This window comes from Terrapene carolina, unplaced genomic scaffold (genome assembly GCF_002925995.2).
Source record: "Terrapene carolina triunguis isolate 2854851 unplaced genomic scaffold, T_m_triunguis-2.0 Scaffold192, whole genome shotgun sequence".
In the NCBI taxonomy this organism is placed as follows: Eukaryota; Metazoa; Chordata; order Testudines; family Emydidae; genus Terrapene; species Terrapene triunguis.
Genome location: NW_020664543.1, coordinates 16935959 through 16947671, shown reverse-complemented (window position 1 = coordinate 16947671; position 11713 = coordinate 16935959). Strand labels below are relative to the sequence as shown.

At 46.9% G+C, this 11713-nt stretch overlaps 1 protein-coding gene across 1 annotated transcript in view; it reads right to left on the bottom strand.

Annotated features, from left to right (window-relative positions):
* Window positions 1-1902: 1902 nt before the first annotated feature.
* MGAT5B (alpha-1,6-mannosylglycoprotein 6-beta-N-acetylglucosaminyltransferase B) overlaps window positions 1903-11713 on the bottom strand; it is a 144727-nt gene continuing 134916 nt past the window's right edge. Inside the window, exons 13-15 of the mRNA XM_026654578.1 lie at window positions 6601-6756; window positions 4676-4822; window positions 1903-2043 (exon numbers count right to left, since the gene is read on the bottom strand). Of these exons, the coding sequence (XP_026510363.1) occupies window positions 1903-2043; window positions 4676-4822; window positions 6601-6756 (444 nt within the window). The remainder of the gene's footprint in view (window positions 2044-4675; window positions 4823-6600; window positions 6757-11713) is intronic.

Sequence of the window (11713 nt, the reverse complement as noted above, 5' to 3'; positions counted from 1 at the left end):
AATAGCCCACTTCCACCTTAATTGAATTGGCTCGTTAGCACTGACCCCCTACTTGGTAAGGCAACTCCCATCTTTTCATGTGCTGTATATTTATCCCTGCCTACTGTATTTTCCACTCCATGCATCTGATGAAGTGGGTTTTAGCCCATGAAAGCTTATGCCCAAATAAATTTGTTAGTCTCTAAGATGCCACAAGGACTCCTCGTTGTTTTTACACCCAAGGAGTGTTACTGAATTAGGAATTTAAACAGTTTGAGATTTAGGGATATTTTTTAATCTGGTAATTCACTTTCTAGTGAGCGATTTCCCCTGGGGGAATGGACGTGGCTATGGAGATGGCTATGCACTACAGAACCAGTCCCCAGATCAATTGCAACTCCTGCTGAGTAACAATTAAAGACTGTTGCCATCTGATGGCTGTGATGGGAGAAGTGGGGAGGGGCTCACAATACTCCCCGTGATGGTGTGGATCAGCCTGATTGATAGCAGCTTCACAGAGGAAGCAAGGCGGAATGGGCCAAAGAAACTGAACAGATCTGGGCTGAGGAATATTGGCAGGGGAACTCTACACCGCAGCGCAGCTTGCTCTCTGGATGGAGGACTTGGATCTCTGCTGCTCTCAATCTGACATGAACACTACAAATTCACTCAAAAAAAAAAAAAAAAAAAAAAAAAAAAAAAAAAAAAAAAAAAAAAAAGAACCCTTGAAGAATCTAGCAAATTCCCTGACTCCTGGTAGTCTGAGTCACACGCAGGCCATTTTTTATTAAGATGCTATTTTGTGGCGTATGGTTTTTGTAACAACAGGGACACCTCATCCTACCCAAAGCAAATTGTGAGCAAAACGGAGATCAGCACTTTTCTCCCCTCCAGAAAAATTGACTTTAATAATTTGGACAACTTGAAAGGCTCCTGCCACTGGGGAGGTAAATATTCATGACGGATACGTTTTAAAAGTCTTTGAGAAGTCGGCTCACACAGCAGTTGCTGCATTTTTCAAAAGGCTTTTTTTTTTTGCTGAATTTCTTCAGCCCTTCATATTTAAGAGGGGGGATTTGAGGCTTTTCCTATTAAATTGTTAAATGCAAATAATAACAATTAATAATTAAATGCAATGCAGCAGAGGAACGGTAGGTAAAGTGACCTGTAGCTTTTGCAGCACTTACATGGGGAGATACAGGGCAGACAAAAAAATACTACCTGCTTAAAGAGACAGGGCTGGCAGTTCCAGATGCTTGCTGTGGAATATCCCAGCACTGGGAAGGAGGATGCAGGTTGAGAAAATTGCATCCTGGTTAAATGAGTGGGTTTAACTCGCTGGCTGATGGGGAGTGGGATGTTGATGGAGAGTTGAACAGGGAACATTACTGGAGAATTTTTCAGAGAGTTCAGCTTCCATGCAGGAACCTACGTGCCAGATTTTCAAGTGCGTAGAGCCCAGCGGCTGAGGTTGTTCCATCAACTTACTTAGAGGTCTACATGGGAATTGAGCTCTTGGGAAATCTGTCCCCATAGATAGGGCTAAGCTTTGGTGGGTGAAACTCAAGAGGTGTGGAGGTTTGCTCCAGGTAAGTTACTACAGAGCCCAAGCTATCCATACCTGCTGGGCCTGATTCTGATCTCAGTTACACTAGTGTAACTCCATTGAATGGGGTTTTCAAAAGAGCCTAAGCAACTCAGGAGCACAAATCCCATTGAAAGCCAAGAGAAGTAGCCTCCTGTCCTGAGACACTGGGATTTCTGGCTTGCATGTGCAAACAATTTCAGAGAGATGACTAGCCACTAATGCTGGGACAGTCACAGAGGGACACATGGGCTGTTAACAACTGCTTGTTCTTGACTTCTGCAAATCCAGCCCTCTGTTCTCTCCATCTCAGCAACAGGTGAGCTTATCTCAGTGTTTCAATGAATTCTGCCAGCAATTACCTTGGTCCTCATGATGGTTTTGATAGCGGCTTCAAACTCCTCTGAGTTATTGTAGTCCACCGTCCACACATGAGGCTTCCCTATGAAGTCCTCCGCATAGGGGTGTTGGGAGGACACCTGAAAAAGGAAACAAAAAATGAACTATGTGGCATTCCCTGCAGGAGGAGCTGTGGCCACACGCAGTGACCTCCCTGCAGCTAGGCAATGCGAAAGGTGAGCTGATGGCAGCAGGAACAGTGGTGAGAGCCAAAGGTGGCTACTAAAACCATTGCATGCAGAGATGGACCCAAAGTGGAACCTTTAATCCAAACTCACCTGCTCTCAGCCTTTAGGCTGATATTTTCAAACCGCCTAATGGTTTTGGATGCCTAAATCCCATTAAAATTAAATTTGCAAAACTAAAGCTGAGCATTCCTGTTTTCAGTGAGGACTCTTCCCCTCACATTTCCAGGTGTGGGGATTGCGTCCCATCAGCAGTCATTTTTCCTTCCTGTAGATCAATCTTCTTTCCCCTCCACCCCATGTATTTCTCCTTCATTTAAGCCTTTGCCGTCTGTCGTTCAGCCTCATTGGCATTGCTGCAAGGCAGCCAACAAGCACAGGTCGTGTCTTAGGAAGCAGGGCAAAGGGTGGAAGTTGAAGCCAGACTTTCAAAGAGGTGCACAGGTCAAATGAAAGAGTCCTGATGCAGAGAAGAGACATTTTCTAAACAGAAAGGAGGATGAAAACTGGCAATGGTTACAAAGGGGCTTTGAACGCAAGGAGGATGTGGAAAAGAGCATTTTATATAATGAGCATTATGCTTTGCCAGACGTGATCATGCTCCCCCAGCCCTTTGCCAGGAGAGAGGAGACATAGTATCCATTAGAGGTGGGGGAACTTGCACACAGATTGATTTTTATTTTTGTTTTTTTTTGCCAAATGGCCTTAGGTGAAATTCTCCCCTCTGCAGAGGCACCAGTGAAATCCCACGAAGCCCATAGGCTTACTGGGTGTCTAGTCCTTGGGCTGGCCTTCTTCCTGGGGGACAGAGTTCACCATTTGTGGGGGGTTTTGCATCATGGGCATTTCAGGTTTCCATGTTTCAGCTGCTTTCCGCAGGGAGGCTGGTTTTCTAATCCACTCATGGCGCTGCTTACGCAGCTGCGCGGTGAATTGAAGCCTAGCTACTAACGCAAAGAAGCCGCAGTGGAGGCTTCTTCCCAGCAGGCTAAAGACTCTGCCCCTTGCCAGTTGCAGGTTGCAATGCAAAGCGAACCTCTGGGTCACAGCATTTCCCAAAGATGCAGAGCCGAAGTAAACCTGGCAGTGCATTGAGAAGAAGACAGCATCAGCTGAACCAAAGGGCAGGACCATCCATCGAGCAAACCAACGGACCCAATCCAGGGTAAGCCCCATTCTCCTAACATATCGGCCAATCAGCTGGGCTAAAACACAAAACCAAACCAAATATCTACCCTAAAGACCTTCAACTTTCCCATGATCTCAGCCCTGCCCAGAAGGCTGAGTTACGTATAAATAAAGAGGATGGTAATTAATTATCCCTCTCTTCTCTTCTTTGCTGTCATCAGCACACTTCTCTCTAGTGAGAGCAGCTAAGGATGGCAGGCTCGGCTATTTTAATGACACAAATTGAAAGAAGGAGCAGCAGGAATGATTCCAACACCTTCCATCTCACACACAAACACACCCACGCACCATGCACACTCTCCGTAGTGGTCGCTCTGTTCACAGCGTTGCCAAGTCGCTGAGTGCGAACTGGGGCCCTCACAACACAACCTGCATTACGCTAACATCAGCAAAACACAAAGAGGACGCGGGAGGAGAATTAATTCTACAGGAGCTAATTACAGCGGCCCTGCGCTGCCTCTGCCTCTTGCCAAGACGAATGGCATGCAAGCGTGCAGCCACCACACTGTAATGATGACAAACGGGCTGGCTGCCAAGGCAACGGAAGCGCCCAACTGCCTGGAGAAGAGTGGCTGCAGAAGATGCAATCCAGTCTGAGAGCCAGTGGAAGGGGGGGCTATCAAGGGTGGGGCAGGATAGAGGACACTTGAGGGCGGATTCTAACTCACTTGATAAGGAACGGCCTCAGACTGAAACAGAAGCTGAGAACGAGGTCCTTGATGTGGCCACCGGAGGGGCTTTCTCAGTGGGGATGTGGGAATTTACACTGCATTATCCACTTTATTAATAATACAAGGTTCAATTTTCTCAACCCTTTAACTTTTAAAGAGCTCCCGCTGCACTCAGATTAAATTCATAGCCAGTGGCAGGCCCAGGAGGGGAGTTTGCAAAAAAAAAAAAAAAAAAATCAGTCCTGTTTTAGAAAACCACAACCAGGAACAATTCAAGTTCAGATCCCAACTTATCTGGGAGCCTACAACCCCAGGTTTGGGAATGGGAGGGTCAGGCTGCAGTCCGTCTCTGGGGTAACCAATTGGGACATGGTTTGGGATTTTTGCAAAAGCCTCATTGGTCAGGTTTTGTTTTGCAGAGCTGAAATTCAAACCCAGGTCTCATTTTATCCATCTTCTCCAGGTCTGGAGAGGGGAGGAATCAGATTGGGAGGGCAAGATTCTGATCCCACCCACAACTAACCACACCCCTGAACTGTGGGGAAAGTTTGCATCCAGAGCCTGATTTTTTCAGCTAGTCCACCCCTTTGGTTTGAATCCAAAAGCAAATGCCATGGCTCAGGCCAACCTGCAAAATTCTCATCACACAACATTGCAGAACCACTTGCCTCTCTTGATGTAGGCTTCCCCCTGAAGAATTCGTGATTGAGGGAGCTGTGTGGCGGATTGAAACGAGACTGCAGGAAAACACACCCATTGGCTATTGCTTCCAAAGGGGCGGGACCTTCATAGGGGAATCCAAATCCGATGAAAAGCTGCAGGAGGCAAAACCACGAACCCTGATGAGCTTGAGTGAAGAACACCATCGCTCAGACCCATTGCAATCTCATGCATTAGCCGCTCTGACTCTCCAGTTCACTAATCTGAACTGTCTCGCTGGTGCTCAGCTCTGCAGACCTGCAGGCTGATCTAACTGAACTCTAGGTGAAGCTCTTTGTAGTTCAATTCACAATAGCTTAAATGTGTTATAAAGTTCTCCCCAAAATGATGTCTTTATTAAAGCTAAATTGTACACAGTACACCTGGGAGGGATAGCTCAGTGGTTTGAGCATTGGCCTGCTAAACCCAGGGTTGTGAGTTCAATCCTTGAGGGGGCCACTTGGGGATCTGGGGCAAAATCAGTACTTGGTCCTGCTAGTGAAGGCAGGGGGCTGGACTTGATGACCTTTCAAGGTCCCTTCCAGTTCTAGGAGATGGGATATCTCCATTATTTTTTTTTCACCCCTTAGTTTATAACAGAGACCGTGTCATTAACATCAATGGAAGTTGCACCTCCTTATATCATGCTTGTATTCGTCCTACTGTTTCCACGTTGAAAGCTGCTGGCTTGCTAGATATCTAATCAGAATCATGCCTAAAACAGTAGCAGACCAAGGTGGAACAGCAGCTACATGCCCGAGCTTCTCATGTCTATAGACCTGGTTTTATTTCCTGGTAACAGGATGAAGTGAGTTTGGGTATTTAGTGTGCCAGTGGGCATTGTTGGCAGTCCTTACTCAGGAAAAGCCCAGGGCTGGAATATAATAGGGGGGTTGCATGCCAGTGGGTTGGCAGTGCTGGGGGTGGTCTGGGAAGTATGCACTTTGCCTGACTCTAGCAAGTGCTATGGTGCTGGGCTCAGGTTGCGATATCAGTACAGAGCATTTCAGGACCTAGTTATGCTGCTAATCAATCAATCCACAGACCCCAGGCTCCTGAACAGAGCTAAGCAAATAGTGACCAACGTGTTCTGTGAACATTCAGTGGAACCCAGCAGCAAACTTTGGTGTGACAATGGATGTGATGTAATTCACATTTACTTTCCACAAATGCTCAATCTCACAAGCTCTAGTAGCGCAACTGCTTGCAAAAAACAAATTTGAACCCCAAAGTATGAATATTTCCCAAGAGACAGTTCCAAATAGTATATTCAATTGTCAAATTTAAAATCCAAAATTTGCACCATCTTTGGATAGTCAGGTGGTATGGTTTCTCTTCTCTGATTGGATGTAATTAATCAACAGAAGGCAAACTACCAATCCAACAATCAATTTTACCGTTCGAAATTGGGGCTGTGTAAGCTGGTTTCTCAAGTCGTTTCCCTGAGTTCTAGCTATGTAAATCACATGAGTTAGTTACATATGTCACAGTAAAAGTTGTGTATCCGGTTGTAATATTCCGAGTTTGAATAACCTGCAGGCTAAGAGTTATTTGCTGAAGAAATTAGTGAATGATTTTGAATAACAAATACGCTTGAGAATGTTGTGAACTGACCATGGACAATTAGTAAAAAGGGGAAATTAATCAGATAAATTCGCTGTTGCGATTTGCTCAGCTCAGCTCCTGCATAATTACTGCAGTTGATGTGGCCTGCAAGCAAGGGCTTCAGTAGCACTAGCCTCAGCCTCCTCCAGCTAAAAGAGCTTCAGCTAATGAATTACATTTCTCAAGGCAACTCTGGTCCGCCTGCCCAGCAGCTGGTTATTTTATGGAGGAGTAACGTTGGACTTTGTCAGAAATCCACGTGAAAGGGCCACACCCCTATTTTAAGTACCTTGGCTTTTCTCAGAAGCTGCTGGAACTCGTGCTGTGGCAGAAGGCCATGGTTCTTGACAAAGGCTGGGACCTCCGGAGGACGCTGGGTTTCATAATAAACAGTGCCGTGGATCTCCATGTACTTGTTAAGGATGGCCAGGAACTTTTCTTTGCCCTGGGGGAGGACAGCGAAGAAAATCAGCTGCATGTGAGCCCCAAAAGAGATGTATTTGATTCCCAAATGCCAAAATAAAGGGGTATTTCCTTATTCTGATCTCACCATCCTAGTGCCTTTAAGGGTACGTCTCCACTGCAGTATAGGCCCAAGGTTCAAACTCAGGCTCAAGCCTAACTCTCTTTTCGTCTTCACACAAATCACGCTGCCCCAAGGTCCCAGGATCCACAGGACTGGAGGGTCCGAGCCGGAGTCAAGCTGGAACCCAGGGTTCCAGCCCTATTGCTTTGCAGTTCAAACGCGGCCCTGCTGCATTTGTGCTCTGGGAGTCTGCCAAAAATATCCCACAATCCCATGGGCTGACTTTCTTTGTTCTCCGGACAATCAAGTTTGGTGGACAGTCAAGTTTTCCTGCACTGACCATGAACAAAGGGCTAGAGCGGCAACATTTTGGGAGGGTGTTAGGAAGTCTGGAATATGGTTGGCTGGACTCAGGTCAGCGTACTGCAGTGTGGATGCTGGAGCCCCGAGCTTGGGCCCAGGTTGGAAGATTCTTAACCTAGCATTGACACTCAGTGTCGACGCTCAAGCCCTGGGTTCTCTAACGTCTAACCCAGGGTCTGCTGACTTGAATTCCACTTACCCTGGATTTACACTGCAGTGTAGACATACACTAAACGACCTCCTCTCTAGCAGCGAGGGAGTCTTCATGTACAGGAACTCGTTATTCAGTGTTCAGAGGGGTAGCCGTGTTAGTCTGTATCAGCAAAAACAACGAGGAGTCCTTGTGGCACCTTAGACACTAACAAATGTATTTGGGCATAAGCTTTCGTGGGCTAAAACCCACTTCATCAGATGCATGGAGTGAAAAAAACAGTACATGTGCTATAATGCACTCCATGCATCTGACGAAGTGGGTTCTAGCCCACGAAAGCTTATGCCCAAATAAATGTGTTAGTCTCTAAGGTGCCACAAGGACTCCTCACTGTTTTTACTGTTATTCAGTGGAACTCAATCTGCAGGGCAGGAGATCCCTCTACAGGGCAGGCAGACTTTTAGGACTCCTGGACTGTAAATCAATTTCACTCTCGTTTAATCCCACTGAGTTGCTCCTCTTTGACATGGGTACGAGTAAGGGCAAAATCAGTTCCCTGAATCAGATGCAACATACCTGGGCTTTGGATATAGTCAGCCCCACAAAGAGAGTCTGCCTAAGAGATGTCATACTAGAACAGACCAATGGTCTGTCCAGGCCAATACCCTGGCCCTGACATTAACCAGTGGAAGTCACAAACCCTCTATAATGCAACCTCAGGTTACAATACTGCATCAGTGGCAAGTGGTGGGGAGAGTGTATGTTCCTGACCTCATCCAACGATCAGTTTATACACTGAAGCATGGAGGCTGAGATCCCTTAAAATTTGTATCCCCCTTGTGCAAATGCAAGTGCTATTATTCATATAAACACCTAATCCTCTGAAAAAAATCCTAAGATAATTGCCTTAATAAACTACCACATCAGTGAGTTCCACAGGTTAACCGTGTTTAAAAAAATAAAATAAAAGTATAGTCCCAGCTGTATACAAACTATTCATCTTTCTTCCCAGGACCCTCTCCTTCTCCTCCCCTGTAGAATGGCTAACAGAAACAGATAGATTGGATGGAGAGTCATGTAGAAACAAAGGTGTTATCCATGTGAAATGTGTCATTGACCAGAAAGCTCAACTAGTTCTTTCTCCTTCGCTGAAGTTATTTCAGCAGGACAAAGCAGACAGGCACTTTCTGTTACTGCTGCACCCTATGACCCAAGCGACCAGCCACTCAGCTGCAGAATCGCGTTCGTTTTCCATCTACATACATTCATGGCAAAAATGCAAAACTTCAGCATGTTTTATTTTTTAGAAGAGTGGGGGGATGGTATGAGGCTGATTAATCCTAGAGCTCATTTGATGTTACCATTTAAGGATTGCATATAGCTGTTAAGGACTTCATTATCGCTTTATCAAACTAATAGCCCTGCAGATCAATACACCACCATACAAGAATTCCAAGCATGGATTTCACTGAGATTATCTTCCCTGCTAGCAACAACAAAAGAGAAACAGCTTTCCCTTTGAATTTAGCTGTGATCAGCACTACACTCGGCATCTCTCTCTCCCCTACTTATTTCCCTCTCCAGGCTCTTTACAAGCCTTGGGAGGAAAAACAACTTCTCAGCGGCATTAAAAGAAGAAAATAAGGCACAATCTACCTGATTGGAGGGCAGAGGCGAAGGCGGCTGTGAAGGGCTGACGAATGTGGAAAGCAGGCCGCACAATGCGGCTGTTCCAATCCACAGAACCCCAGACACACTCTGCTGATTAACCCACCTGACCTGGGGGCTCGGGGATTTAATGGAAAAGAGGCCATTTATTCACCCCCACTGTCAGAAGCAGCCTCATGGCTGTCAGTTGTATTCAGCTGAAAAGGCAGCTACGTGGGCATGGGAATGTGTTCTTCCCCCAGCCACAGTCTAATCCTGTGTGTTCCCACAGACATGGACTTTTACTGAGAGAGGAGTGTGGGCCTCTGAGTTTGGATTGGGGTTGGCTAGGGACTTGGGCTCAGGCCCATCTCCCTTTCTATCCATCTGGCACTCATCCATGTCTCTTCTCTTTGGGGGGGTCTCTGCTTTACACCACACTTTGCCCTATCTCTCTCCCTCCCAGGCCCCCACTGTTGCCAGCTGGCACCCGGGTGGGACCCTCCTTGGTGGGGTTTGGACTCCATACTGAACCGGCAGCTGGAGAGAGGCCAAATCCTTTCTCCCCTTATTGTGCCCTCCCTGCCATCCTTGACGCAAGTTTCCCACCACCCCCATTCTCCTCCACAATGCTGCTGCAGAATGGCCAGCAAGTGGTGCTGTTAAGTAACACAGAGCCCAGCTCACCACCCCACTCACTCCCTGTCTGAGAGCTGACAGTTGCCTCCCCTCCAAAGCTCCGACCCTCTGATATTTCAGGGAAGGACAGAGGATGTGTGGGATTCAGTCTCTCCTCCTTCTGTCCCTACTGGTCCCTGACGCAGCTTCCCTTTCTCTGTGCGTCTCTCTCTCTCTCTCTGGCTATGGACTTCTTCTCTCCAACTCTACATCCTAGATACTTCCCCCATCTTTCATTCTCAGTAGATTCCCCCATTCTTCATCCTCTGTTCTGGCCCCACTAGCCCTGTGTGTGGCATGAAGGATGCATGCAGCTCAGCAGCCATTGTCCTTTAGTTCCAATTCCAAAGCTATATTGAGGCAAAACTCTCTGATATGAAGTCAGGGCATGTTATTCCCCAGGTAAGCCAGTGAGGCCCAAAGGGAACCCTCCGCATTCTGTGGACTTCTGCCTCTCTCCTTGGGAGCAGGTCTCAGTGTTGCAGACAGATGGGAAAGCGTTGTCTCTCTATCCACCCATTGCAGAACGCTTCCCATGCTGTAAGGGCTAACCAGCAGTCCCAGCTCAATACGCTGCCTGCTCTCTGCTGGCAAGTTTATCATTCTCACCAGGTACAGATCAATTGAACGTCAGGTATTTAGAATCCTCACGCCTTGCAATGTGAACAATGAGCAACACAAAAAGGCGTATTTACCAACATCGGAATAGCTGGGGCTGAGGTGTGATAAACAACAGAAGCCTAACAAGGAAGGAGTTGTATGTGTGAGTGCTACGTTTTATAAAGGACACTGTCTTTTTGTACGCAGCCAAACGGGACAGCACAATTCAGCTGACAGCTGACTGAATGAGGAGCAAGTTTCTACGCCCGGCTCTGGTGACCTTGGGCAAGTCAGTTCCTCTCAGGGTGACTCAGTTTCCCCATCTGTAAAAGGGGGGTAAAAGTTATCTAAGGATTAGTAGCTGTAGTGTTCATGGAAGGGAGAGTCTGATAGCATTCGCAAAAGCCAGCTGTAGTATAGGCAGCCGTTGGGCACGTTCTCCCTCCAACAGTTCCTGGACTCTAACACCCCACGCTGTCCTGGCGGAGATCTCTAGGAGCCGAGTGCTAATCATGCAAGGGGCTCTGCTGAGATCATCAAACTTGTCTGGACCTAATCAGACCTGGAACGCACATGGCCTGACGTAAAGAACTAATGCACTATACCACTGCACCAGAAAGCCTCTTCCATGCAGTATTGCGTTATTGTTTACTGAGCACCAACAATGCACTCAGCTCTCTATAATACATAAAATAATGGGCCAGATGCACATTGACACCAGCTGAGGATCTAGCCCAACAGCCATCCCTGCCCCACAGAGCTTATAGTTGAACAGACAGAAGCCAGGATGCCCTGGAGAATCCAGGGACAGCCAGTACTTAGCAACTATGAGCCAATTCCTGCTTGCCTTACGTGAGCCCACTTCAGCAAAGCATTCAAACATGTACGTAAGCCCCTCGCTATTCAGCAAAGCACTTGAGCATGTTCTTAGCATTAGGCATGAGTATAAGTGCTTTGTTGAGAAGGGAGGGACTGCTGAACTGGGGCCACTAGTGGTCTCACTGTTTGCAATACTCCTACGACTAAAGTAAACAGGATTTGGTCCTACTTGACAGGAGAGAGCATACTCCATGTCTGGCTAGCACAACAGTCTTCTGAAGATTTTTGGTTATTAAAAAATCTCTTAGTGTATGTTTTAAAGCTTCTGCAAAATACCCCTTGAGATTTACTGCATTGTACAGCCCCTCTCCCGTGTACTTTTACATTAAACGTCAGAGCAGAGTTTAAAAACAATGACACATGGGGAGTGGGGTTATTCCAGAATCTGGGAATCAGAGGCATCTGAGAAAAGCAATTTTCACATTGAAATCCAGTGGTGGCGGAGGGCAGGTCTACACTACCACTTACGTCGATCTAACTTACCTCGCTCAGGGGTGTGAAAAAGACACACACACACACCCCCGAGTGATGCAAGTTATAGCGACCCAAGCGCTGCCT